Source organism: Anser cygnoides, chromosome 2 (assembly GCF_040182565.1).
Source record: "Anser cygnoides isolate HZ-2024a breed goose chromosome 2, Taihu_goose_T2T_genome, whole genome shotgun sequence".
In the NCBI taxonomy this organism is placed as follows: domain Eukaryota; kingdom Metazoa; phylum Chordata; class Aves; order Anseriformes; family Anatidae; genus Anser; species Anser cygnoides.
Genome location: NC_089874.1, coordinates 159488495 through 159510026, shown reverse-complemented (window position 1 = coordinate 159510026; position 21532 = coordinate 159488495). Strand labels below are relative to the sequence as shown.

The 21532-nt window shown below is 42.5% G+C and overlaps 1 protein-coding gene across 8 annotated transcripts in view; it reads left to right on the top strand.

Moving 5' to 3' along the window:
* Window positions 1-21532, top strand: part of PTK2 (protein tyrosine kinase 2) — a 207444-nt gene that overhangs the window by 74511 nt on the left and 111401 nt on the right. For all 8 annotated transcript variants that reach the window (XM_066991244.1, XM_066991243.1, XM_066991242.1 and 5 more), the window contains one exon: window positions 12827-13053. In XM_066991244.1, coding sequence (XP_066847345.1) covers window positions 12859-13053 — 195 coding nt within the window. In that variant the 5' untranslated portion in view covers window positions 12827-12858. The remainder of the gene's footprint in view (window positions 1-12826; window positions 13054-21532) is intronic.

The window sequence follows — 21532 nt, the reverse complement described above, 5'->3', positions numbered from 1 at the left end:
AAAGTTCAGTGCCAGAACTGCGGGTGCAGTGTTAGTAAAGGCTCCGCTCCTGAGCAAGGGGAAATTGTTGTTTTGGGTAAACTGGATAGTCAGACTTGTTTGTTCCTTTCGGGCTGTGCCCTCAAGGACTTCAGCTCATGCAGTGTCTAATCTGAACCCGAAGTCAGGAGATGCCTCAGTTTTTAAGAGTTAACGTTTCTAGAGATAGGGTGTTCTGATGCACTTTTGGGAACATATTTGGTATTTCACAACTATACTTTCCATACCTTGTTATACTTGCTTTGTGTACATTTTATGACACCATCAAAGTTGCATGTTACAAAGCAGAGCATCCTATTCATTTTTTAGAAGACATTTGTGTCTCGGAAGAACACTGGATGCTGATGTAGCCGTAATTGTCCAGTTTACAAATGTTTCAAACCCTAAAATTACAAGATAAATTGCTTCTCTTGCTCCACTCTCAGGAAATGTAAGAATAATCTTATTAATAAGAAGAACAGTCTTAATAATTACTATCATTATTTCTGAATATTTAGTGTATTATATACAATCCTTTAACATATGTTACAGAAACAAAACCTTTTAACTTTATCAAAGCCGTAATTGTAAGAAGTTTATTATTCATCGTTGAGATGGAACATGAAAGTCCTGGGCAGTTTCGGTTCCCTTTTCTTCGGTATGAAGGGTTGGCAGGAGAGACAACATAGGTGACCTAAAGAACCATCCGTCCTTACTGGTAAGGAGATGCACACGGGAGCTTCCCAGATCAGCGGGACCCCCTCATGGCGAGGTAGGTCAGGCATTGGAAGGTGGGCGTTATTTCAGCCAGGAGGCCAAACCCTGTACAAGTTTGGTCAGTCTGCCTCGAGTGTGTTACTTGTTTCACCCAGCAGCTCCTCTCTGTTCTGTCTTCTTTTTCATCCTCCTCCTGTCTGCTGGGATGCTCCCTGGATATTTTTCTGTGCCAATACACCTGTCTTAAAGATTCTTGGTCTCTTCCTCAAACCTGCCAGCTTAGTTGGCCATGTGCATCTGGGTACCAGCTAGTAGTTGGTAAATAGCTTTAAAGGAGGAGGAGAAAAAAATAAGGTTGGACACAATATTCGCATTTTTAATATTCATATTTTAACCAAGTATTTCTGCCTTCTTTAACCATTGCAATGGAAGAGCTCTCCTTCTCCGCCCAGCTCTGCCTTCCCTCCTCCCTTTTCCTCCCTCTTTTGCCCAGGTAAGTAAACGGGCTCCCCAGCATCAGGACCAGTAAATGCAATTTAATAGTTCAGTGTCAGAGGCTCAGAGCTGTCAGATGTGGACTGCAAATGATCCGTGCAGCTGGACTGGAAAAAAGCAATTTCACAAAAACCCAGCCCTCGCTTTTCTCCCCCTTCTGTGCGTGCAGAGGATGTTTTCTATCCCTTGCTTAGTTATTTTCCTCCCACCCCAGCCAGGTGTAGTCCAAGAAGAGCAATGAGCAGACATAGCTTGCAGCTGCCAAGAGCGGGAAGCCTCCTCCTCCTCCCTACTACTGGCCATGTGCTTTTGCTGTTTACTTTGTGCTGGCTCCAGAGCTTCTTAGAGCTCTTTTTGAGCCACTTCGCCGCACTTAGATAGAAAACACACGCACAACCCAAAACCAGAAAGAAGCCCGGACAGATTTCTTCTGTCTTAATAAGTAAAAGCAGCTCAAAAAGCGTTTAAGCAGCAACAGGAGGCCGCAGAAGGGAAGCAAGGGTTGCCTCGTCAGGCAGTGTGGATGAGGAAATGCTTGGCGGGGAGGAAGGGGGGTAGCAGGCTCTGCAGCTTTGGCAGCAGCGGGGACAAATTGGTTATATTAAATTGGCTCGGCAGCCTGTGGTGACAACTTGCTTTCCTTTGAAAAATGAGCTCAAACTTCCGTACAAATATATATATATACTTTAGAAATGATTATATATCAATTCTGTTGTCTGCAGCATCTTTTAGAGGTAGATTGAAGAAACAAGACTTGAATTCCTTTAGTGATACTTGAACATCAGACTATACATGACAACATCAACTGTGCTTGCAAACATTTGACGTTTAAAAAAAATAACAAAACACCTGAAAGTGTTGCATGAGTGATGGGGCATCTTTGATTGCTTTTTTTCTTACTACTTTGGATCCCTGTAAGGATGAGGGTATACTGGGTATGTTTTCTGGCAAGTAGATGTGCTTTTTTCTCAGATTTTTGGATTTTTCTGAATTGTTCAATGCAAGAAAAATGTCTACTTTGACTTCATTTAATTTTCTGACTTACAGTCAAAGCCTTTTCTAAGCCTGGAAATAATCATCCTTCACTGGCAACAAATGACATGATAAATGTGGTCTGTGAAATGTCAGGCACGGGAAGGCTTGCAAACCTGGTATATTTGTATTTTCAGCTGAACTTTAAGGAAGAACCAGGGATCACGCTTCAGCTTCAGTGGTAGAAGCAAAAGGTGAAGCTTTTATGGACATTAAGAGTGTAAAAAAGTGCATCACGTCAGTGGTCCATCTAGTTCACTGTTCTCTCTGACAGCATCTCTCATCTGTGAATGTTTGAGGATACCACATGAGGGTGGCTGTTACCTGCGGTCTCTTCTCCTTCTGGTTCTTCAGCATCCACTGTTGTTGCACGAGAGACTTCAGAGGGGTCTTGTAGTATCTGTTTAGGCACCCATTTTCTCTGAATTTGCCCCAAAGCTTTATGAATTTGCTGAGACAGTCTGCCTGTGTTCTCCTTCTCATGCTAAGAAAAGGTCTTCTGTCAGAAACTAATAAATTAGTTTAATCAAGTATCAACTAGTTCTCTTGCTAGGGGACTTCGGGTTCAGTTTATCCGTCATCTCACAGGTTTTGCAGATATTGGTCAAGTTCCCCTGCTCCCCCACCTCCTCTCCTCACACCTTGAAAGGTCCCAGCCTTTTTCATTCCCCTCACACAGCTGCTGCTCTGTTCCTAATCACTCGGTTACCCCTTTTTTTAGGACTTCGCGGATATTTGTCAAATCTGGGGGAAATCTCATTGACTCTTCTACTCTGTTGCCACCCTGAAGTTAAAATAGAATAAACTTAATCTGTGGTTCTCTGCTGGCAAGAGGCTGTACGATGCTAAAGACAGTCACTCACCCCCAGCCTTTGGTGAGCACTGACAGCAGTTATGCCAAGTTATGAATATCCTGAAGACCCAATTTCAGGCTAAAATTAATAATGCAATGAAAGACAGTATCCTTTGGTTGGAATACCTAATATTTTGCTCCTTTGTGGCACCTTCTGTAAAGCTAGCTTGGAAATAGGGCTTGGAGTGATGGGTCCCGTTCCTCCAACCTGCAGAGAAAAAAATGAATCCTCCCTACAGTGGAGGGTGTCACAACTGAACAAGTTCTCATTTGGCGCAGAAATGTAGGTGTTTTCAGACATACTACATACAGCACTCGTGAAGGTTTTTGTTTTCCTGTGTTCTCCATAGCTACAGCAAAGGACTTTTGCAAGAAGTTTAAACACGTTAAGAGCACGGATAGCAAATATGTAAAAACTCCGTGCTTCCTGAAGCTCAGGAAGTAATGCTTTCATTACTGGACCCTCTTGTAACAGGGTCTGTTTTCAGGCCAAGTGCTACTCAGCATTTTTAAAATTCCAGGTTTTTAAGTAGCCCCTGATGTTAATGTGCCTGCCTGCTTTAGCAAGGACTGAAGGAAGATTGGGTTGTTTGTTCTGAGTAATGCAGGCTTGTGGAGGTGTCGTCTCTGTGTAACGTCAATTTATTACCACCTGGTGTTTCCGCAAATTGTCAGTGTGGGATGCAAATTGCACTGTTCATTTGTATGTTATAGTGGGGAATTGATTTATTGTTTCCAAGGAAATATAAAGTAGAATAAAAACGCACGATAAAGTAAGCTTCATCGTACGAGTCTCTTTTAATTGCCTGCCTGTGATCAGATGTATGCTAAAGTGGTGCAACAAATTCTGGTGGAGGTAGGGAAACCTGCTAAGCAAGCAGTCATTTCTTCAGGTTTGCCTTAGTTCCTGGCATGTCCTAGGCCACGAAGATCTCACGCCGACTATCTGTCACCCGCGTCCTTCAACAGCCTGGCGTGATGAGGGACAAGGCACAGTAGTGGCTTTGGACATAAGTGAGTGTTGATAGCTCTGTCATTACGTCTGTGCTGCTTAGAGCTGCCAAACAATGTGTGAAGACTGGATATTACTACGATTTTTTCCCAAAAATTGGAGCAACCAAACTACCTGATGTTTCTGACCCTTCCAAGTTCCACCCTGATCATGATCGAGTGTTCTTGAGGTGTTCCTACGTGATTTTGTCCATTTTAAAGTGACAAAAAGGATGAAGCTGAATCGCCACAAAATCATCTCTGCTGTAGAGGATTGAACCCTCATTTTTCTTCTGCAGAGCAACATTTCTTGGGTATTAGGTTTCTCTTTCAGAGGCTTTGTTAGAGGAATTTTTATCAGGCATTGTGCCTCTGACTTAATTGTTAGATCAAATGCCAAACTTGAGAACAGGTACTACTGTACCCGTTCTTGGACTAATTAACCTAATTCTGCTTATTCTTCTGTCTTTGGGTGCAGTAGATGGAGACTTTAGGAGAAAAGGACCATTAGCTGAAGAATGGTGTAGCTTAGGTCCTCGAGAACAACATGAGGAGCCAAGAGCTCTGATTCCTAATGGGATTCAAGGGAAGCTCACAATTTACGCAGCTCTTCAGGATCTTAAGTGAGGATGTCAGGAGATGCATGGTACATGCCCAGTTCCAACAGCAACAGTTCTGCAAATAACTGATATTTCTTGTGTGTGTGGAGACGCACAGAAGTATCATCTCAACAAGCTGTAATTAGAAGGATTTTTATGGTTGGCCTACATTAAACAGCCATTCAGTCACTTGAATGAGAATCACTTTGTGCCTGGTCCGTACATTTCTCTGTATGTAACAGAGGCTGTAATTACTGGCTTTGGAAAACACTTGAGCCGGAATAGGCTTAAGTAAAACTTTTTACAGGTCATTGATTTTTGGAACAGGCCGTTGCCATACAGTGCAACAACGTGACCATTGTCATGCTCTGTTCCCCTTCAGTACTTACAGTGCCTGTTATCTGATGTGCCCTTCTGGTTTCCATGAAAAATGGAGATAACGTGGGGGCAGTTAATGCTGTATTAAAATGGATCCAAAATTAAAAGCCTGTGCAGCTGAATGTTGTGACATGCGGGTCTGAGATGGCATCATTCAGTAACCTAAAACTAGGAAGGGAAGGTTTCGAGTCAAATGGCAGCAAAAGCCAAATATTTTAATCTGTGATACTGCATAGCTGGAATACCTTAATACTTCCCTGAACTGCCTCTGGTGCAGGCATGTCTCGTTCCTAATCTCCTGGAAACATGCTCTCATTATCACCAATTCTAATTTATTCTTTGCGTTTGCTTTTCTAGAAAGACAGTAAACACTCACTACTCGCTGCTCCTATTTACTTACTCTGCAGCTGTTTAGAAGAACTTGTGCTACGTAGGGCATCCATTGAGCAATACTCAGTAAGTAGTATTAAAGATTGTCATATTGCTTACTTCACCCTCGTGTTTTGATCGGTAGGCCTGCTGCCAGCTTTTTTGAGAACAATTTTTACTGATCACTTCTGTGGTGCCTTTTAAGAAAACTTCGTTATAATTTCGTATACCTTGCTAGAGAGATTTGTAAGGTCATTAATTGAAGATGTAAAGGAAGATTAGTGTTTACTTGGATTTCAGCGGTACCAAGGGACCTCAGTGCATGTTCAGAGTGCCGTTGAAAACTGTAGCAAATATCTGGCTGGATACCTTGTGCTAATTAAAGACACTGGTTTTCTTGTATTCCCAACACAAACGATGTTTCCTCATTATCAAATGTTTCATATTAAAACTAGGAATTGGTGCCAACTCCAAAGGGAGTTGCTGAGTGGTGCAGATTATGCAAGCACATTGCAATGAAATTGGGTTAAACTGAGTCTGAAGGTATGTCAGGACTCATCCCTGGGGAGCCTTAGGACGAGTGCCATACGGGATATTGCAAGACAAAAGGATTGCAAGACATCTTACTGGATTTGAATTACTGCTTGACAGTAAAAATAGTTCAGCTGGTTTTGAATGCTCTTTAAAACTTTTCTCTACCTTTTTATCCCAAGGTACAGACGAATGTTTCTTTCGCACTTTGCAAAAGTGATTTCGAGGTTCTTACGAATCTCGAATACAAGTTTCACCAGTAGCAGCTGTACATGGAATACACCCTTGTTTCAGTTAATTTAGGGCATATTTATACTTAACAATTGATTTTTGCTGAGATATGCTTGCCTTGTGTTGCAGCCTACAGGATGTCATATTGCTTTGTTTCATATGAATCTTGTAGTTTGTGTTCTTTCTGAATTCCTTCTTCATGCTCCCCTGAACACTTAATCTCCTAAAACACTGATATAATTGAAACAGGTTTTTGTACGTTTGCACCTTGCATTGCTAAACATCTTTTGACTTTGGTCTCTGTCTTCCCTTGTTGGCTTTTCAGTGTATTTCTCAAACACATAATTGTGTTTGAAGGAGGACTATACATTTCTGCTTTGAACTGAACTGAGACCTGGAGTTAGTAAGTGCTTGGGCAATGTTCTACAGGAAAGAAAACGGTCAGGAATTGTCAGTCACAGGCCACTCTCCCATTTCATATCGATAGAGTGAAATATTCAGTGGGTCAATTTAGACTAAAATAGATACAAGAACTCATTATTTAAATGGCTTTAATGCGGCTGGCCAGGCTGCTTTATACTTTGACCTGGGGGCCTCAATAAGTGCTTCTGGCTGCAATTAATGTACTTTAAAATAAATATATGTATGAGGGAGGGAGTGGTGACCAGGAAGGGGATCAGAGAGGAGGCAGCAAGGGAAACGTGTGCCTTCTTGGCTGTGTAGGTACAGGCAGCCTTACCAACAAGGGTGGATGTAGCCAAAAGGTGCCAAAGCTGGAGCAAAGGATCACTGCTTTTTTTCCTTTTGAACATCAACAGTAGCTGAAAGAAAAACAAGAGAAGTAAGCTTGGTAGGAAACAGTGAGTTTCCAATGTGACTTTTGGAAATAGCTGAAATTATTGACTTTCTGAAGGCAAAAGTGAACGTAATGGGAATAAATGCCCTTTTTGCTGTCTTTCTCTGTTTATCCCCGGTTTGAAATCAGAAAACTCTTAATGGCTTTTTCAAAGTTTCATCCTTAAAAATCTGTAGCAAGATTTTACGTTAACATAAGATAACTTTAAAAAAGAAAAAAGAGAGAGAAGTAGAACCTTGTGCTTGCACCCCTGGAGTGCTTGCTGCTGCTTTCCTGTAGCACGTGCATGTTCTGGGGGTTCACTTTTGATGTCTCAGCTTTTCCCACTTCTCCATTCTGTTCTGTTAAATACACTAGGACAGTTTTCTTAGGAAGAGTAGTGTGGTCCTGGTAAGATAGGGAGTCAGCCAACTTATGCCCAAGAGCAAGCATTGGGCCGAAACCTCAGAAACACCACCACCAACAAAAAAAGTATTAGGACGTGGCGTATCAAGTGTCAGCAGTGTGCAAAACTTAACAGACTCCTAAAAATACAGTCTTTGTAATGGGGAAAATATTTACAGTTCTGCCTAACACCCTCACTTTCTGTGAGGTTGAGATAGACAAGGTAATATTTGCAAGGTGAGCTCCAGCAGGATTTAATGCAAGCTGTGAAAATGGATTGAGCAGTACGTTTGTGAGATGTTTACTGTCTGATGTGAGGCACATTATGGATAATTTAGGATTTTAGAGTGTGGAAGGAATTCTTAATGTAGTCTTCACCGAATCGCAAAACCGAGCCCCCCGCCGAGCAGAGGCAGGTGCTGGGGCTGTGCTCAGCCGTGCCTCCAGCATCTCCAGGGCTGGAGGCTCCCCGGCCGCTCTGGGCAACCCAAACCAGTGCTCACCCCCCCGGATAACACAAAATCTTTATATTACATTTAAGTGGGACCTCCTGTTCAGTATTTTGTGCCAAAAAGGGCTTTGTGTCAGTCCGATAAAGCAACGTTGCTCATTGAGGGTGCAAGTAACCTGAAGGGTTTTAACAAGTCTCAACTACTTTAGTATTAAAGTACTTACTTTTAAATATTTTTAAAAGTATTTCAGGACTTGTAGAATTTCCACACCAGGACCAATGAAAGCAATTAACTCTGGATTTATTTGGAGTGGGAGGTTTCTTCTGGGCCCAGTTCCTTTCGCAGGCCTGAAGTGAGGTGGGCCAAGTTATTTTTGACAAAGTGTGACTAGAAATTTTCATAGACGTGGCTGCCTTCAGGCTGGAGGTGGGGATCAGACCACGGAGATCAAGCAACGTTATAAAACTTGAGGGCACTTCCAAAGGACAACGTGAAGTCACGGTGTGAATAATTATGGCTTGGTTCGTTGTCACGCAAACTTGCTGACACCACGCTGATGGCGAGCCGCCAACACCGGCATGAGGAACTTTTTTATTTTATTTTATTATTTTCAGTAAATCGTCAAACGGCTGATAGAGAAGACGTTATTGGCATTGAAAAGATTGCCCCGATGGGACTCCGCTAACTTTTCTGTCAGTGTGCTAATCACATTTTAATTAATTGATTTAAACATTTGTTATGACCTCTTTTTTTTTTTTTTTTGACTGTCTCATCAGTGGAAGTGACTTAGTTTCTGAGTACTCAGAGCTGGTAGTGAAATGTGACTTTGAACTTTGCTTGTTTGTACTACTGAAAGTCATAATATTGACTTTGCTCCCGCTGCAGTCATCAGACGTGGGGCTGTGCAGTGCTGGTGAGATGTCAGCAGGAATTAGGCTGAGCAGCAAATGACTTGCAAACAGAAATTCAGAAGTAATTCAATTAGTTACCTCATAATTCTGGGGGTTTTGACAAAATGATTTTGATTATTCTTTCCTAACGTAGCTGATACGTGAGTAAGGACAACAGCTGCCATTCAAAACTGAATGGTATAAAAAACAAAGCACAAAAAAGGTCAACAGTGCTTTCTTGCTGCAAAGTACAGTTGTTTTATGGGGGAAAAAAAGGCTTTATCTTCTAACCTCACGTAACAATCTCCCATTTATTTCCCTAAATGTCAGGTACTCTGCCAGGCGATAGCAGGCTGACAGGATGATAATGCTCTGGGGAGCGACTGCAGCATCTTAGCAGAGCCACCGAGTATCAGCAGGCCAGGACTGGTTTGCTCCATTCCTCTCCCCAAGCTTGGAATAATTTGTCTTTATAGTACCGAGGAACAGCGGAGTGTTTTGTAACGTGTGAGCACCGGGAGGTCAGGAGTGTTTAGTTTGGGACACACAGGGCGAGAGCTGGCACGACTTTGCATACAAACAAGTTTGACCAGCCTTGATTTTAGACCACTGGGCTTGCCCCTGCTCTTTTATCACCACGATATCCAATAAAACCCGGCAGAATTAAGTCTCCGTGTGTACTGTAGCTTGTTTCTGCTCCGTAATAGTGTCCTGCTTGGCTATTTAATACCAGGAGAACTGAAGCTGTTCTTTTTAAACTGAGGTCTGTAATGGCAGGATTACAAACCAATCTGGTTTGAATTCAGAAGAGCACAAGGAGGCATCCTGGTCTTGTAATCCTACTTTTCTTTGTATCTTAAATAACCAAGCAGATCTTGTAAAGTAGTAGTTTAATTATCCTTACATGACGAGCAGCTATGTTTTACAGAATTTTGGCCAGGGGCAAAGTTTTACAGTCACATTATAAACTCAGACCCAGGGGCAGGGCTTAAATGAAATATTAATAGGTTCGTAGCTAGAGAGAGGGCATGTGTTTCTGTAACTTCAGAGCTACCAAAGTTACTGCTCTTCTGCTGCCTCGTAAAGTAAGCATTGGGATTTTTAAAAGAAGTTATAAAGAACCCAAAGATGATGAAATTTTTGAGGAAAAGTGCTTGTCTGCTTTTCAGAAGGAGGTTGGTTTACCTTTCAGTGCTTCTGTCCTGTGAAACATTGTGAAAATTGACAATACTTTGAACCTGCTGTGGTCGGTCCCATGCTGGATTCCAGATTTTCCCCTCACTGTGACGAACGTGAAGGAATTCCTTCTGTCATTGTGTTCTCCCCACCCATTGAAATTACGCTGCCTAAGAGCACTCCTGTATATAGGAACCGATGTCTTTCACTTCTCTGTTTGCTGCTCCCAAGGGACATATATTGTCCCATAGATTGTCCGTAATACATCTGTGGTTAGACACTTTTAAAATGCTTGTTTCTGCTTTTTCCTATAGCTTTTTCCCTACTCTTTTTCTGCCAAATAAAACCCGATACATACGTCCCTTAAGTTGACGATACTGTATTAAAACAGGTGCTCTTTTAGTTCCTCTTTACTAAAAAAAATTGTATTGCTTTGGTTTGCAGAGTAATTTTCTATCATTTGTGTGTGTAAGCTTGAGATAACAGCATTTTTCCTAGTGACTTTGAGCTAGGGTAGGTTGTTTTAAAGGAGGCAGGACTTCATGGAAGAGGGTTAAAAGTGGCCCAAGTTTGAGCAGAAAAATAAATTCTTAGTAGAAAACTTTAATTCTTAGTAGTTACACTATTGAGAGCCATTAGGACTTTGTCCAAGGGAGTTGTCCTCATGCAGCTCCCCAGCCTGCAGTCATCTGGAGTTTTATGAGGCTGTTTTACGATTACAGGAGAGGCTGAGGCTGTTTTACAGGAGCTGAGGCCATTTTGCCATTACAGGAGAGGAGCCTCACAGGTCGGAGCGAGGAGGGTGACGTTGCGTTACGTCGTGTTGGTCACAGTCAGCCACAGAGAAGATTTTTATACCCGCTTCAACTTTCAAGTCAAGGTTTTTCTGGAAACAGCATGCCAGCTCCTTCAGCGTGGAGAACCCACGAGTAACCTCGCCGAGGTTTTCCCAGCGTTTTGGGATCTTTATGGGTAGGGCGGACAGGTTTTAAAATGGGCATGGGGTTGGCTTAGTGCATTTGTATTGATCGCTAGAAAAGAGAGCAATAAAGCACGGCTCAGAAGCTCTAACAGCTTCTTGGATTTTCAGGCACTGCGGCAACAGAGGGTTACGAAAGCAGAGCTGGCAGCAGGCAGGTACGGGAAGTCCCTCAGGGGTCAGGCAATGGGGAATATTTGGGAGAAGTCTTGTTGGCCTGCTCTTAAATCTCCTGAGGGCAGGACTGCGGAGGGCTTTTGTCTGCCCCAGTGCTGCCAACTCCAAGTTCTTACAGCTCTGTTGGATGAACGCAATTCAACCATTTGTTGTAGAGGTAAAGTCACACTGCGCAGATGGGCTGTTTGTTTCCCCCTTTATCTTCTACTGTGGCTAGGAATTTGGACACTTAACTTCGTTGTTAGGCTTCAAGCCCTGTTTTAGCCTCTAGCAAATGGTGTTATCTACAGTCTCAAGATTTTGAGCCTTGATAAGGGCCGGTGCTGAATTCCTGTTAGCCGAACCCTGGCCGTGGGTGAAGATTTGGGGGGGAACTGACCTAAGGGACACGGTGACCCCTCCTGCCCCTAACCACCCACTTCTGCTGCTCTTGCTCTGTGCTCATCTGTGACGAGCTAATTCAAGATGCTGTGGTATAAAACTAAAAATGGCTACCCTAAAAGCTGAGCTGTAGCCTTCTGCCTTGCAGAGAAGCAAGCTAAGCTTCAGATATTCAACCACAGTACAGCTTAAAACACCTTAAATCACCTCTTCTGCCCCTTTCCCAGCTCAGCTTTACTACCAGAAAGGCGTTCATCCTACTACGCCCAAAAGATCAAGTTTATTTTTAACAACTCGGCTCCAGATTTTGAAAATTGTTTGCCCACTGTCTGCTTGCTGCCAGGGGCAGGTATATATATATATATATAATTCCCAGAGAAGCTGTGGATGCCCCATCCCTGGAGGTGTTCAAGGCCAGGCTGGATGGGGCTTTGGGCAACCTGGGCTGGTTGGAGGTGTCCCTGCCCATGGCAGGGGGTTGGAATTAGATCTTTAAGGTCCCTTCTAACCCAAACCATTCTGATCCTATAGAAATCTTGATGTGCTTGTCCAAGCCCTGTCAGCTTGGAGCAGAGCCCCGCAGGTCTTTGCTCTTGCCATCCATCAGGCTGGGATGATTCTTGAGGCTACGTCAGGCGAGGAAGGATGTATTGTTTTCTCTTTTTCCCTCTTGTTCTGTATTGATTTCTCAGATACCGTCTGCTCATGGTTGATTAATCTGCAGCAGTAGCCAAGAGGCGGTCTTTTTCTTCTTTGGGATGCGGACTCGTACTGTAGTCCTTTTGCCACCAGACGTGGAAATCATTTGGAAATCAGTGGATAACAAAACTAGCCCCTAGTCTTAAACTGGAGAAGCTGTGTCAGTGTGCAGCTTCTTCGCGCAGAGCCTCCAGTTTGGTGACTCGGGTGTCGGGGTTTCCCGATGCTGATCTTTGGGCTGTTGTAAGGTCCAACTCGACAGACCTTTGGGATGGGAACTCTTGTTAAAACTGGAAGGCAGTGTTTGGTTTTGAATGCTTTTGGGGGAGGACTGGGTTAAGACACTGAGAAACTGAAGGAAGAAGTGAAGCCAAAGATGCCACTTGTGTTAACTGTATTGTTCGAATTACACTCACTTGCTCGCTGGGACTTGCCGTTTCTGTGGTAGTATTTCTTTTATATTTGTATTTGCATAACTATTTTAGTAGGGGACTCCGAAAGAGCGATTAAATGTCCCTTAAAAATGAGTCTTGTAGGATTTGCAGTAAATATTTTGTCTGAATCAGTGTAAGATTTAGGCGTAACTAAAATTAATTTGCTTTCTGTTTTCCTTTCCTAGAATATGACAGATACCTAGCATCTAGCAAAACCATGGCGGCAGCTTACCTCGATCCAAACTTGAATCATACACCAAGTTCAAGTGCAAAGACCCACCTCAGTACTGGGATGGAGCGTTCCCCGGGGGCCATGGAGCGAGTCTTAAAGGTTTTTCACTACTTCGAAAATAGCAGTGAGCCGACAACGTGGGCCAGTATTATCCGGCATGGAGATGCTACTGATGTCCGAGTAAGTCTGGTTTTAGCATTCTCATGTCATCTTCAGGTTAAATGTTAACTTCATGGTCAAAAGGTAGAAGTCCAGAAGCAGAAACACAGACGTTTCACAGTGTATTTTAAAATAATCTTTACCTGTTGTATGTTGTGAGTAATTTCAGAGAAGGCTTTAAGTGGTACTAATTTTCCTTTAAAAAAATAAAAAAAAATAAAAAAATCTGATATATGATTTTGTATTACCTTGAAGAAATAGAAGAACTCTTCCCATTTTTGCAGAACAGAAGCTTGAAATTTAGAGAACTGGTTATCAGTCTAGATACCACTACTGATTTATGTCAGTTGACTTTTACCACTTTATACTTCCCCAAATCCTGTATGATGATGGGAGGAAATGTAGGAGAAAAGAGGCGTTAAATGACTCTCTTCATATTCTTTTTTTAAAAGTTCAACATTTTTACATGGTTACTGTGTTCAAATGTAAGACATGTGCATGGTTTTTGTTTTCTTTGCCTTTTTTATTTTTTAATCCCTGTTTGGAAAGTGTTTCCTCCCAGCATGGGGAAACTGAGCTGAAGTTTTTGCATCAGAGCCCTTTGTCCCACCAGTACGTACATCCCTTTGTCCTCCCTCCCCTCCTCACCCTGGCAATCACCTGCTGCTTTTATTTGTACAGCGTAGTCCTTCAGTTAACTTACACAAAATACAAGGTTGGGATTGTTTGAAGGATAGCTTTAAGTATCTGTAATCTTTGAGATACGTGGAAGTACACATATGCGTGAAAATAGCATTTGTTCAGAAAAGGGAAGTTAAGCAGCTCTGTGTGGGAAGTACAGGTCAATAATCCTACACGGAGACTTTTACTTACCATTTTCTACACTTGCTCATACAATTAAGGTCTTGTGGTACTGAAACGAAGCTCACTTTAACATGTCAGATGTTTTTAAAATTTCATGATTTGCTTGGTTTTAGTTATTGTCCAAGAACAGTCTTGCCTGGTGGTCTGTGGTGTATGGGTTTGTATTTTTTTTCTTGATGTTCTTGCTGTAGAAGCAAGTTTCCACCTGCTCATTCCTCCCATCCATCACTTGTATCCTCTGTACAGTACTTCATATTCCACTTCACAGACACAATTCCAATCTGCTGAAGGGAAAGGACTGCCAGAGTTCAGGAGATATGTTGTCTCCTTCTGCCCACTATTGAGTTTCTTTTGTGTAAGAGAAAAGTTAAGAAGAAAGACAAAATTTGAATGTTCTCTCTTCCTTTCTTACTACTTCCTAGCATCACTATTTATGAAAAGACCTAAGAGCATTCCTAAGTGGAGTGAGTCTTGTGTCAGTGATTGTAGACCTGTGAAATTCAAGGATTTTCACTGGTGATCATCAGAGAATCTGCCTGATGGCAATTTAATAAGCTCACACCTGTGTTTAGGGATAACCTGGTGACCATACAAATTAGACATACAGTAGTGGGAATCATTGTCATCAGCAACATACTCTTATTTTACATTAAAGAGGTTTTTTTGTGTGCCATTTGAAACATCTTTACACCATGACTTAGGTAGATTGGTTTGAATACGCATCCCGTATGATTGATTAATTTCTTAAAGTGTATTAATGGGTACAAGGGAGGAAAACTGTCTCGTTTTTTAACCTTATTTGCAAGCCTCTACTGTGAATGTAAGTCTAGGGTTCTTTATACAGTACTTGAAATGCAGGTTATCTTTCCAAAGGAGAATGTAGAAACTTGCAAAACAAAAGCAGAGATTACATCTCTGGTTTCTTCGACTCAGAAATACCTGTGGTTATGGGCTTTTAGGCTCCAAAACTTACACTCACTAAGAAATTCAGTGCCAAGTTCAATTTGCAGAGCTACACATCCTTATTTTAAGCACAAACATGTCATATTATTTTTATAAAACTGGTTTAAAAGAACAGACAAGTACCAGTAACCTGAGGCTTGCCTTAATTTTTAGTTTCCATATATACACATTTCTTTGGATGTTCATTTCTAAAAATAACATTATTTTTGTGTTGTCCTCCTTTTCTAAGAAAGAAGAATATACTTTGGGCAGGTGAAGGGATTGCTCTTACTCTTTTAACAAATACGATGGCTTTTTTGTTTTGTCAGACTGGGACAGTGACTGTGGAAACGTGCAGGTACTCTGTAGGAATGACCTAGCACTGATGTATTACCACGTTACACTTAATTTAGGAACAGTAAACCGTTGTTAGAGTACAAGCCTACATTCCATTGAAATGACCTCTGTCCAACCAAGCTGAATAATTTAAGGTGAAAATAGTCTTTAAGGTTTTTATGCATTAGTTTTTTTTCCTTCTCTTATGGAGATCGACTGCAAGAGAGCTTCTGTTTCTTCTGAATTACGAACTGGGAAGGAGACTGGTGCTGGCTTTGGTATTTGGCTTGTTTCTGATGAACTTTTGAAAGTATTCAGTGGTGAATATCCTTGAGACAGCTCTGCAATTAAAAGGGGAAGGGGAAAAAAGGTTTTTTGGTTTGTTTTTTTAAGAATTCTCCCTGGTTAGTGTGGCTAGTGGGATGATAGCCGAGGAACCTTCCCAGTATTCAAAGGAAGTTAAACTTGGGCTGAAATCTCCAGAAAAGGTATTTCTGCTGGCAAAGCGGAGGTCTTTGTGGAGTGTTCTAACACCAAGGGAAAGTGAGTGTTGAAGTTTCTTTCCTGATTTCTGGTGTTTCTCTAACCTAACATCTTCTATTTCAAACCAAGTCAAATGTCAATGGAAAGGGTGTGGTTGGTGGTTAAAAAAGTGAGGAAAAATCTTCTTCCCTTAAAAAAAAAAAAGGAAAATATCTTTTTGATTTTTTCAAGAGCAGAGTAGAAGCAGTGCTTTAGCTGTATACATTATACACAAATCCTTGGTCATGAAATCCTGGCCGTGAACCTCTGTTTGTTCTGGATGGGTTTAGTCCCTCCAAGACAGCTGTTTGCTCTGAAGGATGAGTCTGTATGCTCCAATGGATTGAAGGGCAGCTTTTCAATTCTTGGAAATGCTTTCTTGGATTTCAAAGAACTGGCGTGCTCTCATTATTCCTTTTTTTTTTTTTTCCCCTTGGTTTTACACTCAAGGCATGCTTCATTTCCAAAACAAAAAGTGTTTTTTATGAACGTGCAAACATTGCTCTCCTACTGCCAATGTGTATATTTGCAATGCAGGGAAAGAAAAGTTGTTTATCTTGCCTATTTGTGTTAGGATGTGTTGCCTACGTGCATATTCTCAACAATGGATTTGCAGGGCATGCTCTGTCCTGTTCGCAGCCTCGGGTGGGCATGCGAGTGGGTGGCTGTTGCCGAAACGGAATTTCGATGGGCTCAACGTACCCTGAATGCAAGCAGTGCTGCCGCAGCTTGATCAGCAGTCACAAGTAAATCGCCTTTCTCTTACCAGGAGTGGTTGAAGCAAAGGTGTAACTACCCTATTTGATGGAGAAATGAAGGCACTGTTGACATTTAGCAGCTTGGGGGGTTGGAGGGTGGATTTTTGTTAAACAAGCCGTTGGAAAGGCCACGTGAGCTGATCTAAATACAAAGATTTTTGGTCATGTGCAGTTCTGCTTCGTGATCTGCATTCCCACCCCAAAGTTGGCATCCATTATATCTTCTTTTCAACTTCTAGCCCTCAAAGGTTCCTTCAAAGAACTCTTGATTCTTGAGTAGTAGTTGTGAGAAGTAAAAGTTGCATTATTTGTGTAGAAACAACAACCAGACATCTCAAACTAGGTTATTGCCAGACTTGCATCACACCTGGATTGTTACACAGGTTTGTTTTCTTGCAGTTTTGTAGGATTAGCCAACTAAAAGATACACTAGATAGAATTAATATTAAAACTTTGGCAGTCAGCTCTGTCCTTACTTCCAGACTTAGAGAGGAGCATGGTTAGAAGTCTTTGACAAAGATACAACATCCATGGTTCTTTTAACTTGCTCATCATTAAGATGACTTTTCCTCCCTTTTCTAAGCAGCATCTCTCAAGATATTGGCTTCTTTAATGTTGACATTTTGAGAACTCATAAAGCTGAAGAAAAAAGGAACAACGTCATTGACTAAGGATAAGGACATATCTAACCTGATGGACTCGAAGTTAGAAGTCAAGGGGCATCCTTTGGCTTTGTCCCATGCCATATCAGAGGAAAAAGCCCACAGCAAATTCATCAGCTTCCCTACCCACGTACAGAATCGTATCTTCTTCAGGTAGAAAGCATGGGTGCAATGTTGGAAGAGCTCTGATCCCAACCAGGTCCCAGATCTTCCCTTTTTAGAAGGGCTAAATCACATTCAGCCAAGACATCGCTAAAGCAGCTAAATAAACTGCATTACTGTGTTAGTATGTGCTTCTTCCTTTTTCCCGTTTATTTTGCCTATTCAGTCCACACCCTGTTTTTACCCTCCCAAGCCATTTGCAATTTCATTGTCTTACTCTGTCCTACAGTATCTGTGTTGTCTGGTGGGTCTTGCAGTGTTCTCTTCCGTCCACATTTGTCTGCATTAAGTCCGTGGATTTTTGCTGGCACTTCTGTACCATGGATTGTTGCTGTGTTTCATCCAGCGCTATAGGAGACCTGAGTGTTTGTCAGTTCATGGTGGTGGAATGGAAAGAGTCCCTGTCACAAAGGTCTGTGGCTCAAATGATATCCTAGTTAGGCGTACATTTCTCCTGGCAGCACTGCCAGCTTCCTTCCCATTGCTTTAAGTTTCCACCTCAGCTGCGCTAGCACAGGTGTTTGTGACCTTTTGGCAAGCTCAGTCCAAGTCCAAGTGGATCATTCTTTCAGTGGTGTTTCCAACCCAGATCGGCTCTGCGGTCCTGTTAGCTGCATCATCCTGCAGACAGACCCAGCTGAGAAGGCTGTAGGACGCAAGGAAATGCCTGTTGGTGCTGGCACTGCTCGGGTCTGCAGAGTTACTGCACCACCAGGGAACAGGCTGTTAAAGCTTTTTGTGAGCACCCTTCATCATCCCCTGCAGCATTCCTGGTCTCCAACCATACATCGAGAAGGATATTACCTCTCTGGAGGGAATTAGAGGCATATCCGTCAAGCTTCAGTCCATGAGACTTGCTTCTAGCCAGGGTTCCACCCATTCGTCTTCCTCTCTGTCCTTCAAGCCTTTTCCCCCTTTTATAACCCTCCTTATTTTGACCTGATATCTGGACAAAATATAGTGGATACTGTGCTTAGTCTGGAGCAGAGCTGGTCTTTGTGATACTGATCCCAACGGGCCACCAGGGTGCTGCTGCCAGGTAGCCAGAAATTGAACACGTGGCTTCCCAGCGGCTGGATGGGCCAGATACATTCCACCTAAACCAAGCAGGTATCTTGAAGGGTTATAGGGGATTTGGCATGCTGCAGGGCTGTTCTAATCTAACCTAATGGATCTACTGCTGCCTGTAAAGGAGATTGCTAATGTGATATACGTAGATTTTATCTAGTAGGTTTCTCTTTTAAAATAGGTTCTTACGATAATGTGGTACGGGTCTAGCAGGTCGGCCACACCAAAAGTCCTTTCATATTCAGTGGAAAGAGCCTGTGAACGCCAGCAGGACTGAAAACCATGCCACCTGAGGATTTTTTTGATTGGTAGAAGTCTGCTGCATGCAGCAAGGGCTACACATCTGAATCTAATTGCCATATATATACAGTAATACATGTGCTTAGAGCCACAGGAACCTTCTGACATAGTAGAAATGGACTGGAGCGAGTGCACTACTTCCTAACATCAATTACCTCTGTGTAGAAATAAAATCCATCCTGATGTAGCAAAGGAGCTAGAAAATGAGTACCATCTACCATTTTCTGTTCCTCTCCTCTGCTGTACACCTACCTGCATTGCACCAGATGACAAGACAGAGTTGTATTTTTAATTACTATGAACTTTGCTTCTGAGAACTTGAAAAAAATATCAAGAACACAGCTACAGACCTGCAGATGGAAGCAGCATAAGAAAAGAAGGTATACTAGTAATAAACTAATTGTAACAGACAAAACCACCTTTGGTCTTTAGAGTGCCTGCTTTACTTGTGGATGCTCTGGATGTCCTTGGATGAAAGAGACATGCAAAACAATGCTTTAAAGACAATATAAATCGCCCTTTGACATTTTACCTGAAATACCTGGGTGTACAGATGGCCTTCAAGTCAACAGCACTTCCTGGGCTAGAATCGAACTACACAGGATCCAAGGAACCTCCCACATTTCACAAGTACGACTGAGGATAGGAGATGGTGAGTTCTGGATGCTAAGCTTCCAGAAAACTGAACTTAGCATCAACATTTAAAACAGTTACATTTATTTAGGAAGCTGTACCAGTGTGCAGTAGGATCAGAAGAGTGTTAATCCACCCAAGGGCACTGGAAAGCACGGCTCTACCAGCTCTGCGTTTGTCAACGTGCGCCCAGAGGTCCCCCGTCATTTGGCACTTGGGATGAGTGATCCGTGTTTTGTGGGACATGTTTGTGGGATCAGTGCAAGAGAGAAAAAAAAAAAAAAAGCAACGTGATAACGTTTAAAAACAGGGATGTGGGCTTTGCTGTTCCAATGTTGGACAAGCATCATCAGAGGGGGGATCAAACCCTGGTGTTGCGAAGGCATTCTGGAGTTTTATAGAAATTTTAAAAGTAACTTGCAGCAGAGCTTTGTCATTGACTTTTGTTCAGCTCTTCATTTAAGCTCCCCATATAAATCGCTCATCAGAAATGATAATACTTGATATATAAATAGCATTTGACATATTTCGAGAGCCTCACAAACATTAACACTGTGTCCCTGTGTAGGAGGTGCCGCCTAAAGACTTTTTCTAGTGCAGGAGACTTTCTCCTTCCTGCTAAATAGGGAAATTAGGTTTGTAGTCGCACTGGGAGTACATTATTCCAACTTCAATTTATTCATAGTAGCACATCAGCTTGGTTAATTTACAAGCAAGCAATTCATTTTCACTCATTTGCAGGAGCACAGGACGATATTGATGCATACTGGAAGAGCCGAGGTTATCATCCTGCACCGTTCAGCCTTCCCCTGGCCTGTCTTGAATTTTTCAACAGCTTCCTAACTATACTGTATTGTAAATTCTATTTTTGGACACTTTTTCCTTCTAACAGAGGACAAATATGAATCCATTCTGCGAGTTAGCTGTGTTGAATATGAGGGTTCTTTGAACGAAGGAATAAACCTTAGCGCTGCCCAGTTTGCTAGCTGTAGGAAGAGCTTTTTTTGCCTCCCCTCTGGGCTAAAGGTAAGGAAAAGGTGACCTATCAACTGTTATTGATAGGAAATTCCTCTAAGGGCTTCCCATTCTCTTCTGCTCAGCTGTACCAGCCTATTTTTTTGTTTGGGATGTAAATGTCAGCTCCGCAAACCTAATTAAAGGTGATGTGTACAGTAAACAGCTTTCAGCTTGCGTTCGGTCCTGTGACTTCATTGCGGTTGTCCCGTGTTTAGATGAGAGTGACAACAGGTGAAAATTTCTATCGGGAGGTAATGTCCATGCAGGCACCCTGCTTACACCCAGATAAAATCCTATTTAGCTGTGGGTGTCTGCTGGGGTGCAGCTCTCCCACCGGCATTTCTAGCTGGGATGGCTTTGGGGCAGTAAGCTCGTTATCAAGGTTGAAACTTTTGGTTTTCCTTACCCGGTTGTTTTTTCACTCAAGAACGCACCTGAGGAGCTTCCTGAGCTAAAAAGCTGTCAAGCCTGGAGAGACTTCAGATTTCTTTGGCAGTGCTTCCACTTCGAAGACTGTTGGGACGTAGCCCAGCGGGGTGTTAGTCCCTATTGTGCGGTGCTCAAGCAGTTAAATTATTTGTCTGGGAACCGCTGATTTAGCATTCTGGTCCGGTCCTGCGAAGAACACCAGGCGTGCTTCTGGCAAGGCAGAGAAGCCGTCGCCCGTCCCGCAGCGATGGCAGCAGCTTTGTTTGGCACCCCAGCACCTCCGCCCGGCCTGGGGAGGCTGCCCATGACCCGAGGAGGCTCGACGTGGTGTTTGAAACTCGACGTGGTTCAAATTCACCTTCCCTGATATGTTAATAAAGAAGTAAATAAGCAAATGGATGCTTTACTTGAGAGGTTTCCCCTGCTGACTGGCCGTAGGCAATTTAAGCAGCTTGACCACCACGTTGCCTTATTTGTGCTTTTTGATCCTGGCTGTGGCAGAATGAGCTCTCTGGGATTTCCTAAACCAAAAAGAAGAAGAAACCTGCGTGTTTGTTGCACATAAAGCATCACTTTTTCCTTTCTGGGTATACATTGTAGTTCCTAGCTTGTATTTTCAAACACTTGACCCCTTTGCACCAATACTGCCATCTCTCCTTAGCATTCAGCAGTCAACTTTTTCTTGAGTTGCAATGTGAACTCTTGCTATTTACTGTTGTGGTGTGGAACTAACTGCTTCACCAGAGGGGTTATTGTGCCCTCCTGAAATAAATAATAAAAACCTATATGTGTTTTTATATTGATTCT